The 20,962-nt window shown below is 39.2% G+C and overlaps 1 protein-coding gene across 3 annotated transcripts in view; it reads left to right on the top strand.

Annotated features, from left to right (window-relative positions):
* The window catches only part of PRDM10 (PR/SET domain 10), a 139,108-nt gene that overhangs the window by 109,241 nt on the left and 8,905 nt on the right, over window positions 1–20,962 (top strand). For all 3 annotated transcript variants that reach the window (XM_072611597.1, XM_072611596.1, XM_072611598.1), the window contains 5 exons: window positions 786–929; window positions 1,443–1,613; window positions 5,208–5,348; window positions 6,741–6,918; window positions 15,388–15,500. In XM_072611597.1, coding sequence (XP_072467698.1) covers window positions 786–929; window positions 1,443–1,613; window positions 5,208–5,348; window positions 6,741–6,918; window positions 15,388–15,500 — 747 coding nt within the window. The remainder of the gene's footprint in view (window positions 1–785; window positions 930–1,442; window positions 1,614–5,207; window positions 5,349–6,740; window positions 6,919–15,387; window positions 15,501–20,962) is intronic.

The raw sequence follows: 20,962 nt of genomic DNA, 5'->3' as shown, positions 1-20,962 counted from the left end.
ATAGGAAAAGTACTGAAGAGGACTTAGAACTATTAGGGAAATGAAAACTCTCTGGTAGTCTTAATTCCATAGAGGGTAAAGAATATTGACCTCGGTGTCAGGATGCCTGAGACAAAGTCCTGGTTCTGACATATATCAGCTGGTCCACCTTGATTTCCTTCTCTGCAAAATGGGGATAATAACTACTTCACAGAGCTGTTAGGAGAATCAAATAAATTTATAGACCGGGGAGGAAACCTTCCTAAGCCATGAAGGATAGTGGTATTTATGATAATGGTGATGATTGGTTGATTCTGGTATTTCCTTTTCCACTGGATCTTGAGTTTTCCTGTATTTCATCATTGTTTGCACATAGTTTATGTTGTGAAAGAACTTAGATTTACAGGAACCCAACCTGGTGTTTTTCAAAGTGCCCTGGGTGTGAGTGTGGGAGGTGTCTGGAGGGTGTTGCGGAGGGGATAGGTGGAAAATTAGGGCATAAGAGAGTTGAAGATGGTTTGCACTCCAAGGAAGGTGTGGATGTTTAAAGAAGGTGCTCTGAGGGGTTCTGGCCTTCCCACATCATTTCCTTTTTTTCTTTCAGCCCTAATTGTTTCCTTCCCTCCAAAATGTTATGTCAGTATGGCTCTGCTCCTGTCTATTCTAGGCCAGTTTCTCCTAGCAATTTTTGGAAAGAAGGATGATATGGTAGACTAGAGGACTGTGGGAGATTTACATGTGAAAGTCTGAGAGTGATTTAAGCCAATCTGCCAGTGACTCTTTTACCTTCTTCTCAATCTGTACAGACCAAGATGGTACAGCACATCAGAAAGAAGCATCCTGAGTTTGCTCAGCTCCCTAATACAATACACGCTCCACTAACAACAGCTGTAATCAGTGCCACCCCAGCCGTTTTAACTACCGATAGTGCAACTGGGGAGACCGTAGTGGTAAGGATATAATTATTCCAAATCTTATTCTTCCTTCAGTGTCTGTTGCTTATTTCTTATTGTCATAATAGGCACTTAATAAATGCTTATTGAATTGAATAGAATATCTACACTTTTTTTAATTGAACAATTGATAACATACCAGAAGTGATCTGAGCTATACTTTGGCTTTAGGTGGATCCCAGAATCCTTCGATCTTCTGTGTGCCCTGGACTGGATCATCAGCTTATGGTTTCCAAGACTTTCTTCTTTTCAGAGAGGGAATTGCAGGGGTACTCTAGTCCTGGGTCTTCATTAGTAGCTATTAGTGTCATGCTCATGACAGTGAACCAAATGTTCTTTCCTATTCTCTCTCACAGATTGCTACCTAGGCTCAGTTTTGGTTTAGAGGGTCCTTCAAAACTCTAAGCTATAAAATTGCTTGGTGAAGCCAGCTAATTGTGTTTTAGTGCTGAAATAATTCTAAACTAGTGAAGCAGTAATAATCAGTGTATTTGACATGCTTTTCTCTAGACTACCGACCTGCTGACCCAAGCAATGACAGAGCTTTCTCAGACCCTTACAACAGATTATCGAACCCCACAGGGGGACTACCAGAGAATTCAGTATATCCCTGTATCACAGTCCACAACTGGTCTGCAGCAACCTCAACATATACAGCTTCAGGTGGTGCAAGTAGCCCAGGTACTGTATATATATCCTTTATACTGTTTCTGTCTTTGGCATATTTCTGTTTCAGTTGCTGCTAGTAGGCTCAGCATTTTCACTTGTCACATTGACATTGACCCATATATTTGGGGTCTGGACCCCAAATAGGAGCCCAATGACCAGAAAAGGGCTGAATTCTGAGAGGGTATTCTTTTGAATGTGACTCAGATCTGTGAGGTAGATACACTAGAAACATCCTTTTTAAAGTCCATTAGAGATTTTTTTGGGTACCTGCTTTTAATAACATGGTAGTATTGAAAAGTTTAGAGGTCCTGTTTCTACCACACAGTTTTAGAGATGGAAGGGAGCTCTTAGATCGTGAGGTCCCACATTCTTCCCATTTTCCTTTGGAGGATCATCCAGCTTCTACTCAGATACTTCCATTGAACAGGGCACTTACTGCATGCCAAGGTAACCTATTTCACATTTCAACAACTCTAATTCTTAGCAAGTTTGAATGGTTTTATTGCATCCTAGGCCAGGTCATTGTGGAAGTGGCATTTGAATGAGCATATGTATGTAAAACTTTCCCCTGAATCATCATTCTCCAGGTAAATTGTGGAGGCTGGATATGGAGGCAGGGAGACCCAAGTTCAAATCCTGCCTGAGATATGTACCTGCTATGTCACCCTGGGCACTTAATCTCTGTTTGCCTCACTTGTAAAATGGGGATTTTAAGAGCACCTACCTCCCTGGAATATTGTAAGGCTAAAATGAGATAATATTTATAAAGACTTTTGCAATCCTTAAAGCACTGTGTAAATGCTAGATGTTTTCTATAATGAATTGATAAAGGGTTCATTTGGTGATCTCTTATTGAGGAGTTATGAAAAGCAGTTTTGGCCAGGTTTTAGCAGTTCAGATAATATCCTGTTAGAATGGTAGAACTGCTGTGTCTTGTTCTTGCTTGTCCTTTGTTCTTGAAGAGGACCATGACCTCAGGGAGGTGACGCCATAATATGCAAGTGAATTGGATTTAAGTGAGGCCGGACTGTGTGAAATTGCCAGCTTCACTCTCTCCTCCAGAGCCATCTGGGTCCAGTGGCCAGATATCGATCAGGAGGACTGGAGATGGCCCAGGAAGCAGTGGCGGACTTTAGCTTTTTTAAGCTAAGGTCTTTAACAGGTCTCAGTTTGACTGAGGCAATGGCCATTCAGTGATTAAGTCTAGGTAAGAAACGAGCCAAGAGATGGCCTCTTTACCTAGTTAAAAAAAAAAATCAGTCTGGGAGAGGAAGACCTTCAGGGTTTCTGGCCAAAACAAGAACAGTTGCTGTTTGCATTCACTCTGAGTCAATCACGGTCCAAACAGTGGCAGCTGGGGCTTGGGCTGGGACATTTTGTTGGCCAATCCATGAGAACCAGAGTGATTTGGGGTGATTTTTTTTTTTTTAAAGAAAGGCCAGCCTTAATCTTAACTGCTGTATAAGAGATTATTTAATAGGCCACTTCTGTTGTGTGACAGTAGCCAAAGGAAGAGAACCTCCTATCAGAGCATTTATTGTGCTGCCGGACCTGAGGAAATACACTTTAAGACCCAACTGAACAAATTTATCGCCATTTGAAATGCTGAAAATACCAAGCCCCGTAACTAATTTCAGAACTTCAATTTGGATGCTGTTACCTACAACTTGTTGGCTGGTGACTGCTTTAGACCCTATCTTGATGTCTAGGTGATTATTGTTGTTGTTCAGTCGTTTTCAGTCATGTCCAATTCTTCATGAGTCCATTTGGGGTTTTCTTGGTGGAGATACTGGAGTGGCTTGCCATTTCCTTCTCCAGATTATTTTACAGATGAGGAAACTGAGGCAAGCAGGGATAAGTGACTTGCCCAGGGTCACACAGCTAATAAGTATCTGAGGTCACTTTTGAACTCTGGTCTTCTTGACCCCAGGCCCGGCCCTTTGTCCACTGGGCCACCCAGCTGCCCAGTGGATTAGGAGTTATAAGCTAATGATATTTTTTCCTCCCAGTCCTTTTATTTAGGGAAAAAATTTAAAGGCAAGAAATTTTGATCCCAGTATGCTTTTCATTCAGTTTGGGGGTAGGAAGGAGTTGACAATTATAGTTTTTATTTTTAAATTTTGTATAACTTTTAAATTATTAAATTTTTAGAGTTCTGGACTTAAAACATTACATAAACAAATGTTTCCATATATTTACTAGGACAGTAAAAGAAAATTGTACATGAAACTGTACATCTTTGTTATGTATACTTTGCTTTTAATTTTAAATAGATAATAAATTCAGTATATAACTTTGAAAGCCATTCTGCTTGTTTGTGATTCTTTCTGGTCTTCCTTCTGTTCTCTTTTGTTCATTTAAAAATGCTTCAGTGACTTTTCTCTTCTTTTCTTTACACTATCTCTACCCCTTTCCATTCCACACTCTTCTTTCTAGTATGGGGGAAAAAAAAGAAAAACATCATTTTTGTAACAAATATACGTAGTCAAGAAGAAGAAATTCCCACATTGGCTATGTCCAAAAATATCTCTCTTCTTCTGTATTTATTCTGTGTCCATCATCATGCGGTCAGGCAGCAGGAAGCATACTGCATCCTCTGTCCCCTGAAGTCATGGCTTGGTCCTTGCCTCGATTGGAGATTCTGTCTTTCAGAGTGGATTTTTCTTTTCTTTTCATTGTTGTTGTTATTGTAGAACTTGTTCTGCTGATCATGCTCCTTTCACTTTGTACTTAACAGAATCCTCTGAAATTGTCTCTTTCATCACTTCTTACAGTTCAATATATGCTGTATTTGATGGGCTCATTCTTAGTTTCCAGCTCTTTAAAAGAACTAAATGAGGTGCTCCAAATGCTTTTGTGCATGTTGTCTCCTTTCTTCTTCCTTTAATCCTAGGCAGTAATATTGGTGGGCCATGGGGAATATGCACATATACTTTTTAATGAGTTCTCTCAGTCTAGCTCCAAATTGCTTTCCAGAATGACTAGACTAATTCACAACACTAGTAGTGCATTGGTGTGTTTGTTTTCCTATAGGCCCTCCCATGGTTGTTATCTTTGATAATCATATGAATATGAATTGGAACCTCAGAGTTGTTTTAATTTGAATTTTCTAATGATTAGTAGTTTGGAATTTTTTTATATGTTTGTTGATAGCTTAGATTTCTTCCTTGGAAAATTGCCCATTCATACATAGCTTTTGACCATTGATCTGTAACAAAATAACTCTTTTATAAATTTGTGTCAGTTTTACAAATTTGAATCAGTTCCTCACATATTTTGAATTTGAGACCTATAAAATTGCTGCAGAAATTTTTTTCCATATAACTATTTTCCTCTAATTTTAACTGCATCGTTTTTGTTTATGCAGAAATTTATTACATTTTGTGTCATCAAAGTTGTCCATTTAATCTTCCATGATTTTCACTGTTCTCTTTCTTGCCTGCCTAACTAGGGTGTAGACCTCTTGGGGCAGTGAGATATAGTTTAGCTCTTTATCACCTTTGTATTTTTGGGGGGACATTTTTTCAAACTGAACTCTTCTTTTAAAGGGCTTTCCTTATTTATCAACAATTATTTAATTGCTGGGATTGCCTTGCTTTCCTTCAGGCCACTTCACCCCATCAGTCTCAGCATTCGACAGTGGATGTTGGTCAGCTCCATGACCCTCAGACATATACCCAACATGCCATTCAGGTGCAGCACATCCAGGTGGCTGAGCCTACCACCTCAGCACCATCTTCATCCCAGGTAACTTTCTCCATATCTACTCACCAGGGTGGTCAAAATGAAGATGGCTTCAGAGTCCATGAAGAGGTAATTCAATGAGATTGAAGAGATACCATACACAATTATGGCATTCTTGGATCTCATTTGTCATGATTATTAATGAGGAATATTGGGTGTCCTTGGATCTTATTTAAAGAGCCTAGCCACTGATCAGAATGTTGACTCTGGGATGGTGGTCAAATTTAGATGTGGTTATTTACTTCTGCTATTAAAGATGGTCGCTGTAACGGTGGACTTCAGTTTTTCAGAGATCTGTAATTTTATCAGTATGGATACTCCCAGCAACATAGATTGTAACTGTTCTATAAATGTGACTTTTGAGAGTAACTGGGGCCAAACAGTTCATCGTTCTGTAGTCAAAATGGTGGTAAGCCTGTCTAAACTTAGGCCAGTCCTAAGAAAACAGACATGCAGTCTATCACTAGGACCATACTGGAAGGTTAACTGCTTTGGTAGGACTTGCCAGAGCTTATGTTCCATTGGCATAGCTCTTTAACAACCCAAGGTGACCTGTATACCATGATGAATCAGTAAAAGAGGCCTTTGGTAGAGGTATTATAGCATATTCTAGAGAAGAATTTGTTTTTTGCTTTTTGATGAATTGAGTACTAGGCCTGGATCCAGAGAGATCTGAGTTCAAATCTAGCTCTGACATTTGCTGGCTATGTGATCTTGAGCAAGTCACTTAATCTGTCTGCCTCAGTTTTCTCGACTTAAATAATAATATCTGCCTTGCAGAGTTCTTGTGAGGATCAGATGAGATGTTTGTAAAGCACTTAGCACAGTGACCAGCACAGTATGTGTTTAATAAATTCTTGTTCCCTCCCTCCCCCTTTGACTGATTGATAGTTTTTCTATTCTGCCTCACAGAATATGAATATTCCTTGCATGTATGTCTGTGCATAGTTGTTTTTCAGCCTTATGCTGAACTCTATCTCTCTACTGCTATCAAATGAGGGGATGGAGTGCAGAATAATGGAAACCAAGATTTTTGTTCTATTTTGACCTCTTACAGACTAGCTATGTGATATAGACAAGTCATTTAACTTCAGTTAAGAGTTAAATGACAATCTCTACAGTCATTTAACCTCAGTAAGGGAGATAATTACATTTTTATTTGTTTACCTAACAAAAGTAATCTTTTTTTAGAAACTCAAAAGAATATTCCTTTGAAAGCTTAATTGTAAGTCATTGTTTATTATTAATTATTATTTTCCCAAAATTAACATTGCTTGAATAGCTCTGTATTTTCAGCAACATTGCCATTCATACTGGATTTCTTTAACTCAGAAGTTTGTGTTTGAAACTGTCCTGGAAAGTAAGCTAATATATTCTTCCCTTCTGGAATTCTAGGTGGCTGGTCAGCCATTGAGTCCGTCTGGTCAGCAGTCTCAGCAAGGGCTTAGCCCCTCTCATATGCAAGCCAACGCTTCAGCACAAGGGCAGACTCTCCAGCAGCAGCAACCACCACAGAGTTCCTCAGTCCAGCACACATATCTACCTAACACCTGGAGCTCCTTCCGCAGCTATCGTGAGTAACAATAAAGTGTCTAGAGACCCTGGGCTCCTCTATCTTGTAGTTTAATTTCACTGTGACACATCTCAAAACTGGACATGTTTGGACTTCTAGTGGAGTGCATTCTCTCAGTTGGAGGTTTGTTGCCTGTATTCAGAAGTTCTGGATAATTTTGTATTATTTCCTACATTATGTAGTTTGGTCTTTTGATTGTCATGTTCTTCTGTGCAACATGTAATCCTTAAGTTATTTAACTCAGTACATCCTGTTTTCAAGGTCAGATATATTGTATTATATAGAATTTATATGCCTTTTAGCATTGTTTAATTTCTCTTCTATTATGCTATTTTTGTATTTTGTCCCTCTCTGATAACTTCTATTTTTTGGAAGAAATTCTCCATCATGTGTTCAGATTTTCCTCCTTTGATATTTATCTGTATTTTAAAATTATGCATCAAGAACTTTTTTTCTAAATTTCCCAATTTCTTTTATGAATTTTATTTCTCTTTTGAACCATTCCAGAATTTCTTGCTGCTATTCAATGATCTTTGGAGGGTCTCCAGGATTCAGATTGTCATTAGGCAGTATTGATTTCTTTCTTTCATATTATTTGTTTAGTATGTTGGTTTCTCTTTAAACTTTTACATATGTTCTTTTTGTTTGTTTGTTTTTAGGTTTCAGTCTCTTGATTTGGTGCTTCCGTGTTAGGTTTTTATTCAGGCTTTCTTTCTTGGTATTTTGATGTTTCAGCTTTTTTTCTTTCTTCATCATTTATTGTTGGGTTCCTCTTCTTCCATTGCTGCACAGACCCCTGAGGCTGAGCTTCTGGACAACTCTAGCTTCCTTGTTTTGGAGGTTGTGGAGTCATCCAAGCTAGTGCTTTGCTCTAAGTAACATCTGGAGGAAAGGACTCACCCTGGTGGGGATTCCAGCATACCTGATTCTCTGTGCCTTCTAAACCATAGCCCTCTCTATTCCATTCAGAATGTTTTTAGTCCTGCATAACTCCTCATCCTCCCACTTCCTTTATTTCATTGTGGCTGGGCAGAATCACTCTCTGCGCCTCTATGTGGGGTTCTGACAGGATTGGGCAGAATCACTGTTGCCATGGGGGAATCAGACCCTGAGACACAGTTCTGAAACTTTGCTTATACAGAGTGGATAGGATGCGTGGATGTAATTGAGAGCAGGATCACTTGATGATGGTATAAATATTGATATTTTCCGGAGTTAACTCATGAGGTTAACCTTGTACAGGAGTTCTGTTTTCTTATCTTGTGGAATCAGTTGTAATTAATTACTCTGTGTCCTGGGCTGGGCCTGACTCAGGCCAGTTTCCCAATAGTTTACATTCCATATTGTAACAAAATCGGACATTCATACAGTGCTCAACAGTTAATAAAAGATTTACTTAGCTATTTCAGGAAAAGGTTATTCGATAAGGCCTTGAGTTGGTTTTGCTGAGTGAAGATCCCTTTCCTTAGTTGCCTGTTACTTTTCACCAGACAATCATGAGAGAGAACACCTGGAACGTTTCTGGTTTGCTTTGTACTCAGGTGACAGGGAAGTGACTGTCAGTAGCCTGAACTTTTAGTCTCCGGAACCAAGCAATAAATATTTCAGAGTTGGTTTCAGTATTGTATAGAGAAAAACTAGCCTAATTTTGTGGGGGCAAGGATTTGCATATTTTACCTACCACATTCTGTATCCGGCATATGATCTCCCTCCATTTTTTAAAAAAAATTTTGGATTTGAAAGTTTTCAGAAAGCTACTATTCCACATTCTTCTTGGTCATCTCACTTTTAGTTGCATTTCGTCTAACTTTTGTCAAGTTGTCTAAAATTAAGAGTCTGTTGACTTCTCTTACTTTATCTCTGATGTTAATATCCACAAATATAATTAGCCAGAAAAGATTTCATTATAAGTAGTGAAAAGAGTACCAGATTTAGAATCTAAAACCTTGTATTTCATTCCCAAGTTTGCAATTTAATAGTTGTGTGACCTCAGACAGGTGACGTCTGAGTCAAGTGACGTCTCTCATCATTTGTAAAATGGATATTTAATTCAGCACATATTAAGTACCTATTGTGTATGGAACACTGACTGAGTTAGGTAATTAGTGAGATACAAAGTTTAGATAAGACAAGTTTCTTTTCTCATATATGAGGTATATATAGATAGCTATAATACAAAATAATATGATAGGTGTATAAGAGAGAAGCAAAGAGCAATATAAGGCCAAATGGAAAAAAATGATCCCAGGGAGGTTCAAGGAAGACTTCATAGAGGGGATGACCTTTGAATTGGGTTTTAAAGTCTGGGTATTAATTCAGCAGAAGGAAAGAGGACATTCCAGGGATAGGGTATAGTTTAAGCAAAGATATAAAAGGTAGGAAAGGTTGTAGTATGTGTAAATGACAATAGTCCAGTTTGGTAGGCTTGTAGAGTACATGGAAGGGGATTAGTATGAGATAGGGCCAGACAGCTTGGACGGTGAGAGGGGAATAGACCAGATGGTGAAGGGCCTTGAATTCCATGGTATGACTTGTACTTTGCAGCATAGACAATAAGGAGATATTATACTGATGTTACTAAATCTGCACTTAAGCAAGATGTCTGGTATGATGAATAGTTTGGAAGGACATTGTTGAGTTCAGGAGAATCAGTTAGTTATGAGGCTATTTCAGTAATCCAGATGGGTAGGAATTGAAAATATAATGAGATTATTATATTTGGGGGCAAATCCATCCCTTCTCCAAACATCCCTTTTCTTGTTAAGGGCACACACAGTCTTCCTCCTTGTCACGCAGGTTCAAAGCATTGGAGTCATCCTCAACTCATCTCTCCCTCTCCTGTGTTCAATCAGTTGCCAAATTTTGTTGATTCTGCTGCCACCATTTGCCACATCCATCCCTTCTATTCACATGATGACCACCATAATTCAGGCCTTTTTCTCCTTTTGCTTGAACTGTTACAATAGCCATCTAATTGATTTCCTTGCCTCACATCTCTCCCTTCCATATAACTACCAAAATGATATTGATAAAACACAGCTTTGATTATATCAAAGTGGAAGAATCTTCATTGACTCTTTGCCAGAGGATAAACTCCTCTGCCTGGTATTTAAAGCCCTCTATAACATGGCTTTAATTTATCTTTCTGGCCTGATTACACATTATTTTCCTCCCACATTGTAAAATGCAGCCCAACAGCCTGCTTACTGATCCTTATCCCTTCTCCATGACTCTGTCATGCCTGGAATGCCTACTCTTTTGCCTCTGTATCATAAAGATCCCTAGCTTTCATCCTGATTCTCTCTTTGTTAATGTTCTCTCTGTTATCCTTCTTGTATGCTTAGTCTTGTATATATTTTTTATTTACTATGTAGATTCTATTTTCACCCATGTTATTTTGGCTGTTTCAAAAATTCTCAACTGAAACAGAGTTTTGGTATCTCCCTCCCCAAAATCCTCTCCTGACACTCTGTTTTTCCCAGCAAGCACCCTCTCCTTCTCAACTGAAGACCCAGATTCATACTTCACTCAAAATATTGAGGCCAGTCGATGAGAGCTTCCTAGTCTTCCCTCCTTCTCACCTCACATCACCTTGACATTTCCCATACTTTCCCCTCCTTTACCTCTGTCTCACATAATAAGGTGTCTTTTTCCTTTACAAGGCAAATCCCTTGACATGCACCCTTGATTCTATCTGATTTCATCTTCTTTTTGTCTCTTCTATGATCCCTGCTTTTTCTCTAATCTTCAATCTCTCTGTATTTGCTGGGTCCTTCCCTAGTGCCTGGAAGCATGCCCATGTCTCCTCCATCCTTAAAAATCCTCACTACATCTGACTATCACTGCTAGCTAATTCCTATGTCTTTCTTTCCTTTCTTGGTTAAACCCTTTGAGAAAGCCATTTACTGTAGGTGCTACTAGTTTCTCTCATCTAACTTGATTCTAAACCCACTAAAGTTGGCTGCCAACTTTATAATTCAACTGAAACTGTTTTTTTTCCAGGGTTACTACTGATCTCCTAATTACCAAAACCTTCTTGATGTATCTATGGCATTTGACATTGGTGATTACCCTCTCCTCGTGGAAAATCTTTTCTCTCTAGGTTTTGATGGCTCCTCTGTCTGTTTGTTCTTCTTAGCAGGATCTTCATGAACCAGGGCACACCCATGTGGGGGTATCCCTCAAAGATCAGTCCTTGGTCCTCTACTCTTCTTTTGGCTACTCTTTCACTTGGTCCTTATCAGTTCCTAAGGATTCAATTATCATCTCTATATAGATGATTCTTAAATCTATGTATCTAATCCTAGTCTCTCTCCTGACCTCCACTTGAACATTACTGCTGCCTTTTGGACATGTTTATAAAGGTGTCCCATGGGCGTCTCAGGCTCATCACTTCATTTTTTTTTAATTTAAAAAAATTTTTAAAAAATTTATTTGTTTTCAGTTTTCAATAGTCATTTACATGTCTTAAATTTTCTCCCCCTCCCTTTCCTCTCCCTCCTCAAGACAGCATACGATCTTATATGGGTTCTACACATACATTCTTATTAAACACATTTTCACCTTAGCCATGTTGCATAGGAGAATTAAAATGAATTGGAGAAACCATGAGAAAAACCAAGCCAGACCAAAACATAACACAAGAGAAAATAATCTGCTTCATTCTGCGTTTTGATTCCATAGTTCTTTCTATGGATGTGGATGGCATTTTGCCTCAAGAGTCTTGTGGGAATGGTTTAGGTCCTTCCATTGCTGTGAAGGGCTAAGTGTATCAGAAACAGTCCTCGCACACTGTGGCTGTTACTGTGTATAATGTTCTCCTGGTTCTGCTCATTTCACTCATCATCTGTTTATGTAAGTCCTTCCAGGCCTCTCTGAAGTCCTCTTGATCATCATTTCTTATAGCAGATTAGTATTTCATTACATTCATATACCACAACTTATTTAGCCATTCTCCAATTGATGGGCATCTCTTCGATTTCCAGTTATTGGCCATCACAAAAAGAGCTGCTATAAATATTTTTATACATATGGGACATTTTCCTATTTTTATGATCTCTTTGGGATACAGTGCCAGAAGCAATACTGCTGGGTCAAAAGGTATGCACATTTTTGTAGCCCTTTGGGCATAGTTCCAAATTGCTCTCCAGAATGGTTGAATCAGCTCACTGCTCCACCAACAACGAATTAGTGTACCAACTCTCCCACATCTTCTCCAACACTTATCATTTTCCTGTTTTGTCATGTTAGCCAATCTAATAGGTTTAATGTGGTACCTCAGAGTTGTTTTGATTTGCATCTCTCTAATCAATAGTTATTTAGAACATTTTTTCATATGACTATAGATAGCTTTAATTTCTTCCTCTGAAAACTGCCTTTTCATATCTTTTGATCATTTATCAATTGGCAAATGACTTGTATTCTTGTACATTTGACTCAGTTCTCTATATATTTTAGAAATGAGGCCTTTATCACAGACACTGGTTGCAAAAATTCTTTCCCAGTTTTCTGCTTCCCTCCTAATCTTGGTCACATTGGATTTGTTTGTGCAAAAACTTTTCAATTTAATGTAATCAAAGTTATCCATTTTGCATTTCATAATATTCTCTATCTCTTGTTTAGTCAATAATTTCTCCATTCTCCATAAATCTGACAAATACACTATTCCTTGCTCCCCTAATTTGTTTATAGTATCAGTCTTTATGTCTAGATCATGTATCCATTTGGACTTTATTCTTGTGTACAGTGTCAGACATTGATCTATGCCTGGTTTCTGCCATATTGTTATCTAGTTTTCCCAGCAATTTTTGTCAAACAGTGAGTTCTTATCCCAGAAGCTGGGTTCCTTGGGTTTATCAAACAGAAGACTGCTATATTCATTGACTTCTGTGTCTTGAGTACCTAACATATTCCACTGATCTACCTCTATTTCTTAGCCAGTACCAAGTGGTTTTGATGATTGCTGCTTTATAATTCAATTTGAGATTTGGTAGGGGTAGGCCACCTTCCCTAGCATTTCTTTTCATTAGTTTCCTTGATGTTTTGGCCCTCTATATCTTCCCAGCATTATCTCATATTCCTTCTCCCTGTGTACTTTTTATTGCAGCCAAAATGAATTCCTCTGTTGTCAGCCCTGTATTTTTCTGCCTCTATGACTTTATTCCCCCAGTCTTTTCCCTACATCTGAAAGGTCTTTTCTCCCCTTCTTTATCTTGAGAACTCCTACCCATCTTTTAAAGCCCAGCTCAAGGGCCACCTCTTCAGGGAATCTTCCCTGATTCCCCTGGCTGGTAATGACCCTCCCACTTAACCCTCTTAGAAAATATTGTCTTGCTATCCTTTAATACAGCGTGTCCCAAAAGTTTTAGTGCATTTTAAAGCCTCAGTTGATTAAAATTGCACTGACTTTTGAGATTCCCCATCTGTTTCTCCTGTAATACTTTAAATACTATGGGTTTATCAAAGCTCTGTTAAAATGCTCAGATGTTCCACTGAAGAAACTCCTTCTCCCACCAGTAACTTAACAGAGTCATCAGGAGCTGTTGTGGCTGAAAAGTTCATCACCCTGAGGCTAACCTGAAGAGTTTGTCTAAATTTAGCTAGACTGTTCCTCAGACAAGGGATGTAGAGTCTATCACCAGGTCCATCATCGAATGTTATGTGTTAGGGTATTGGGGTCTTATTCCCTACTCAGCTCCATGAGTCCAAGGACCATTCTTGTTTAAGCTTGGTATTTCTTCCATTAGCACAGTGCTTGCACACAGTAGGTACATACTGTCTTTGCTGAATTAAGTTGAATGAAAGTGGTCCTGGTTATTTTGTGCATGGACTGACTGTACAATTTTATCTGCTAGATGCAGAAAGGGAATATGATGATGGCACACCTGGTAGATTAGAGTGGTGGGTGAGTTATAGGCTGCAGAAGTTGGGTGAACAAAAAATATTGACTTTTCTTTCCATTCCCTGTAGCAGGGTGCCCTTTTTTTCTTTCTCCTTCTGGTGCTCTACCTCTGACCCTTCCTTTGGCACTCATTCATGGCCCTTGGTTGAAAAATGGTTTCTTAACTCTTCCTATTTAACCTCCGTCATTTGGTTGTTTTTATTGTTTCCCCAGAGATGGTAAAGTCAAGCCTCACATATAGAGGAACTAGTTTGTTTACTGCAAGTAGCAGTTTAGCTTTGGCTCGTAAAAATGACTGTAATTTTTTTTTTTAACTACCATTGAGTAGTTATAATAAGCCGTATTGAGGAGAACAGAATGGCTTTTTTAGTTATGGGTTGTTCAGTCTTTGGCAATTATTTACATGGTTCTCTTGAATTGTTGAGTAGTTAACTTTCCTGGCAAATTCAGAATCCCCATTTGAAGGACTTATTGCCTGTGTCTGCTTCATGGCCTGTTGCCTTTCTTGGAAGATTGGCTATTGATTTCCTGCTGTGGTACTGGTGAGGGCTCAGGAAAGGTAGAGGAATGATAGAGGAACCCCAAGACTGGAGTTCATTGCATGGGCCATCTGGAAAAGAATTTCATGGACTCAAGCATTGTTGAAGTCCAGGTGGTAAAGATTTATTATGCTTTTCGGTGGGCAAGAGGTCACAGGGAACCTGCAACCTCACAAAGGTACAGTCAAAGTTTATATAGGATAATCTATAGTAAAACATGTGCCAAGTGTGATGACTAGGTGATTCAGGGTGGGATTAAGGAGTGGCTAAAGAGTGGTTAGTTCTTAAAGGAACATGCACTTTTAGTATCTACTGGGCAGGTATTTTACCCAGAGGTCATTGGGAAATAGCTCAAGGTGGAAGCTACATATATAAGTCAACTAACAGTCAGGACTGACTAAGTAATACCAGGCTGTTCTCATCACTGTCTTGTTAGACAAGACAAATGGAAGGGAGTATATGTATATCTAAGTTTAGGATACATATGATTGTTCAGTGAGTAAAGTGTTGTTATGACCCAGTACACAGTCAGTTCAGCTAGTACACAGCTGGCTTAGACTAATAAATTCTATAGGTGCAACTGGCTACTATAATCAGGAAAAGAGATAATTGTTTTTTTCTGGGGCAGGCTCTTCTTGGCTGGGGAGAAACTGCCTGGGATAGTGTTTTGAGGTTAGGGACTAATGCGATTTTTAGAACTGGGGTCCAAATGCAGGTACCTGAACACCCCCTCAGGACCATGGGCCTGCTGCACTTCAATGTGCCTACTCTCCTGGTCTTTAAGCAGTAGACCCCAAGACGTGGCTGGGTGGCTTCTTTTACTCTCTTCTTCTTGCTTCCTCTTCTCTTTTCTTGGATTCCTTGTCACCTAGTGACCCACAGCATATGGAATTTCAGGTCTCTGTTTCTTTCCTAAGGGGGCTAACAGGCAACTTCCATGGGGAATATAGCTACCAACAAAACATTTATCTCTGTAAACTGGTACTTTAAACTCCAAAACCACTGAACTGTAGGTATTTTCTGTTTCAGCATCTGAACTCCAAATGATGGCCATTCCTCAGGGTCAGTATGTGATTGCAGAGACAGCTGTTACCACTCCTGTTACCACTGTGAATACCGGTCAAGTGAAAGCAGTTACTCAGGTAAGCAAAGAGTGGGTTCTTTGTCCTTACTGATGGCAGTGCTGGACTGGGTTTCAGGCTTAAAGGTAGACCAAAATGACACTTTGACATGCATCAATTCATTCAGTAATTCCATAAGCATTTATTAAGTGCCTACTATGTACCAGACATTGTGCTTTAGTTCAGGGTAGGGTTGGTGGTGGGGGTTAGCCACTTCTTACAAATGAGAAAAAGACAGTCTCTGTCCTCAAGAAGCTTAATGAATGTAACAGCAAGCATCCTGGCATGCACAGGTGGACCTGCTGCACAGGTTCTTAGATTTGCTTTTCTAAGGAAAGCAACCTTAAAAGGGGTAAACAATTTTACTTTAATCAAGCACATATATCATTCACTTAATTCAGGGGAAAAAGTCAGCACCTTGAGCTTCAGAGAAAATGCAGACAGAAATTACAAACAGAAATTACCAACAGAAAGACCAACAAGACAGGGTTTCCAACTATCTGACCATAGACTATACACACATCATTACCAGAGAGAGAAGCACCAACATTTGGGTTTTCTAAGCCTGGGGACTCCTTAACAGCTTCCCAGAGTCTCTTCTGGCCTAATCATACAAACACTCTTCCATATGATTTGAACCTCAAAGCAAAATCTCACCTCAGAGTATATATATACTTATCAGAGCCAGAGGGCCTCATGACCCAGGGCCTCATTAGCAGTTAACAAAAGGTGTGTCCCTTCATACAAAACAAGCCTCCCCTAATCAAACTTCCCTTAATAGCCCCACCTGAGGCCTATTAATGGACAGGAAAGATTTTTTTTTTTTAATTTAAATTATTTTATTTGTTTTCAGTGTTCTACAATCACTTCCATATATCTTAGATTTTTTTCCCCTCCCTCCCCCTCCTTCCTCCCTCCCATTCCACTCCCTCCCTGAGATGGGATACAATTTTATATAGGTTCTACTCATATATGCCTATTAAATACATTTTCACCTTAGTCATGTTGCATAGAAGAATTAAAATGAATGGGAGAAACCATAAAATAAAACAAAACATAATACAAAAGAAAATGGTCTGCTTCATTCTTCAATCCAATTCCATAGTTCTTTCTCTGGATGTGGAAGGCATTTTGCCTCAAGAGTCCATTGGGAATTTTTTAAGTCCTTGTATTGCAATGAAGTACTAAGTCTACCGGAAAAATTCTTCGCACACTGTGGTTGTTATTGTGTACAAGGTTCTCCTAGTTCTGCTTCTTTCACTCAGCATCAGTTCATGTAAGTCTTTCCAGGCCTCTCTGAAGTGTTCCTGTTCATCATTTCTTACAGCACTATAGTATTCTATTACATTCATATACCACAACTTGTTCAGCCATTCCCCAGTTGATGGGCATCCTCTTGATTTCCAGTTTTTGGCCGCCACAAAGAGTGCTGCTATAAATATTTTTGTACATGTGGAACCGTTTCCCATTTCTATGATCTCTTTGGGATACAGTCCTAGAAGTGATATTGCTGGGTCAAAAGGTATGCACATTTTTGTAGCACTTTGGGCATAGTTCCAAATTGCTCTGCACAATGGTTAGATCCACTCACAGCTCCATCAATAATGAGTTAGTGTTCCAACTCTCCCACATCTTCTCTAACAGCAGGAAAAATTTTTAACTCCCATTGCAATGGGAGAAGACAATATGTAAAAGGAGACTACCACACTGGGGAGTGTAGTGGGGTGGGGGAGGATGGGTACCTGGTGCCGGGGCATCTTGTTTCTGTGAGTTGAAACCAGACAGAGCTGCAGATGCAAAGTGGAGTGAGCTGCAAATTTGCCCTCTATAAAGAAAGACTTTGGGAGGGATTTGGTACTCTAGTCAGAGGGGAGAAGAGGCTGAGGAAAGTGGTATCCAAGCTTGAGTTAGCAGCATGGTGATATAAGGGCATCTTGTTCTGTGGAGATGAGAACCAGATGAGAGATACAGATGCAATAAATGATACACAATTATCTCCTGGACTTTCCACTTAAATCACAGCATCTGAAACATTCTTTATTTGTGACTTTACAATAATATTATTGATCTGTCTTGCTGGTAAATCAATCTTTCAGAAGGTAAAGAAACTGATGAAGAGATCTGCTACTCTGTATATATGTCTGACCCACAAGGAAGACCTGATTGATGAAGGAGAAATAATAAAACTGTGGGAGAAATAATAAAACTAGAGTTGGTGACTGCTATAGAAGATAAAGATGGACATAGTCTGTCATGAATTGATGGCTAGGCTCGCGTGGTAGATGGAGTGCTTGACTTGGAATCAAGAAAACCTGGGTTCAGATCCATCCGCTCACATTTGGTAACAGTGAGACAATGGGCAAGTTACTTAATCCCAATGAGTCTTAGTTTTCCCATCTGTAAAATGGAAATAACCTCATAGGGTTGTTGTGGGACTCCAAAGTCGCTGTGTAGAGCATTGTACACTCTTTAAAGTACTAGGTAAGTTAATAATCATATAAATAGCTGATTTAGGAAAGTTCAGATAAATGATGGTTATGATCTCATGGCCCGAGACTCAGATAGGGAAGAAAACTCAAGAAGATCGTAGGATTGTGTATTTAGAACTAGAAAGTACTTGGAAAGTTCTCTAGCCCCATCCCCACTCCCTATTTTATAGATTATAAAACTGAGGCCTGGAAAAGCTGTCATTCAAATCCAGGCCCTTTAATTCCAAATCTGGCACTCTCCACTGCACTGTGCTGTCTTTCCTCTCTCTCATTTCTTTCCTCTCTAATATGTTCTGTACACTACTGCCAGATTCACTTTTCTTAATCACCTTTTCTATCATGGCCCTTCTCTGGCCCTGGAACATCAAGTCAGCGCTCTTATGCCTGACTTTCACAATATCATAGACTTTCAGAACTGAAATAACCTTAGTGGTTGTTTAGTCTTCTTCTGACCTTCTATCCATGCTCAGAAAAGACTCTGCATCTAGCTTTTACTCAAAGACCTCTAGTGAAGGTGGTCCATTCTCTAATTGTTGGGGGTGGGGCTGGGGTTCCTCTTGCATCAAAATTACATTTGCTTCTTTGCAACTTCTATCCACTGCAGAACAAATCCAACCCACTTTTCACATAATAGCCTTTGAAATATTTGAAACCTTTTTAATTACATGAATACACCTGTCATGTTCCTTCTGTGTCTTCTATCTCTTAAGTTTATTGTCTCTTGTTCCTTCAACTGATATTAGAATGGCATGCCCTTAAGGTCCTTCCCATTCAGATTGCCGTACTCCGGACATTCTTTATCCGTGTCTGTCAGTCAATAAAAATTTATTAAGCACCTATTATGTGTATGCCCTGGGGATAGAAATATGAAAAAAGACAAATAATTCCTACCTTTAAGGAGTTTACTGTCCAATGGGGAAGACAGTCCAGAACAGGAGGCTGAAAAGTGGGAGTGGGAGAGAGAAGGTACCATCCTGGGGGCATGGTGTACTGTCAGGGAAGTTCTAGTGTAGTACAGCCAGATGAGAAGTGAGATTTGTGAGCAGAGCCACCTCCTTAAATGGGGTTTGGGGATCATGGATCAACTGTCTTGTCAGAGGGTGATAAGTTGGACTCCTGGGGTTGATAAGATTTTACTCGAGGCCAATAATGAACCTCCTAGGACTTGGTAGAGGATAAGGGAAGTCTCAGAGTGGTGTATCAAGTTTAAAAATGAGAAGAAATTATCTTTCCAATGCCTTTTCTAAACTGTGGTATGTAGAACTATTTGATTTATAATATGACTGCAGTTACATCCACCAGTTCTTTCAGGATGTGGTCTCACCAAGTCACAATGTAGCAGAGCTATTACCTCCTTATTACTGGAAGCCATGCCTTTCTTGCAGAACAGCTAGGTGGCACAGTGGATAGAGTGTCAGGCTTGGAGTAAGGAAGACCTTAAGTCAAGACTCAGGTACCTACTAGCTGTGTGAGCCTGGGCAGGTCACTTAACCCTGTTTGTCTCAGTTTCCTCATTTGTAAAATGAGATGGAGAAGGAAATGGCAAAGCACTTTAGTGTCAGTGACAAGAAAACCCCAAATGGGGTCAGGAAAAATCTGACACGACTCGACAACAACTTTGCTTTTCTTAATGCAGTCCAAGATCACAGTAGTTTTTTAAACATATCTCTAGGTAAGTAACATTTCTGACTTATGTTGACTTTTAAATGCTATTTCCTTCATTCCTTCATCAGTTCTAAAGCCTTTTATATACTGTTGTATAGTTCACATATTTTTGCCGCAAGAATAGCGTCATCTACTTTGTCAAATCTTTGATAAAATCTGATAAACTACAGCTACCGTATTCTCTCGAATATAATTTAATAACCTTGTCAGTAAAGGACATTTAATCATCAACTTCTTCTTTCACTTCTGTTTTTTATTGATATCTTTTGTTTTTAAATCACATTTATTTTCAGATCTCTTTCTCTTCCCCCCCTCTCAGCAAGCCTCTTCTCCTATAACAGAGATTTAAAAAGAGATTTAAAAACAATGCTCAGGATACTGCACCAAATGGTCTAACAACATATATAACATTTTATATAGCCAGATTCTCCCAGCTTGGCAATGAAAGGAGGAAGGTATATTGTCTCAGCTCTAGAGCCATGCCTGACCATTCTCATTTTATAATGTTTAGTTTTGTTTTTTCTGCCTACATTTTTTGTATCATGGTTCATTTTTGATAATGCCATGCTGGGTCTTTGTGATCACTGCTTCCATACCTTTTAGTAACATTATAAAATTGAAGTTAAGCTCATTGGCCATTAGTTTTCAGATTTCATCTTCTGTTTTGTAAAATCAGGATAACATTTATCTTTTAGTTTCACTTTTTTCCATGCGCTGTCAAATATTGCCATTTGTGGCTCTGCAGTTACATTCACCAGTTCTTTCAGGATCCAAGGATGTAGTTCATTTGGGCCAGGTGACTTGAATTCATCAAAGGCTGCTAGGTACTCACTGCTGGGTTAATGGGATTCTCAAATGAAACAATGCATGTAAATGCTTTATATACTTTAAAGTATTTTATAAATGCCTACCATCCAGGACATCTTCCTCTCTTCCTCTTACCAATCCTCAAACTCTGCTCTTGGGCCCTGATAAGTAAGCTTTTGCTTTATTTTGCCCATGTTCCTTCCTATCCATTGCCATATCTTGGCCTCTGTTCTCTATCTTTCTTGTTCTCCTAGTAGACTTTGGTCTCTGCTCATTGGAACTTGGGCTCTAAGGTGGAGAGATCATGTCACTTCTAGGCCATTTTCCAGCCATATTATACTACATGAACTGCCATCCTCTTACCTTTCTATCCTCTTCAGTGTTTTCTTCCCTCATTATAGTGTAAGCTCCTCAAGGGCAAGAATTATCCTTTTTTTCCTGTCCCATTTCTGTCATTCATTCATTCGTTCATCTATTTATTTTGAGTAGTATTCCCCCTCCTCCATTACATGTAAAAACAAT

This window comes from Notamacropus eugenii, chromosome 5 (genome assembly GCF_028372415.1).
Source record: "Notamacropus eugenii isolate mMacEug1 chromosome 5, mMacEug1.pri_v2, whole genome shotgun sequence".
Lineage (NCBI taxonomy): Eukaryota > Metazoa > Chordata > Mammalia > Diprotodontia > Macropodidae > Notamacropus > Notamacropus eugenii.
Note: the sequence above shows the minus strand (reverse complement) of the source record. Positions and strands in the feature narration are given on the sequence as shown.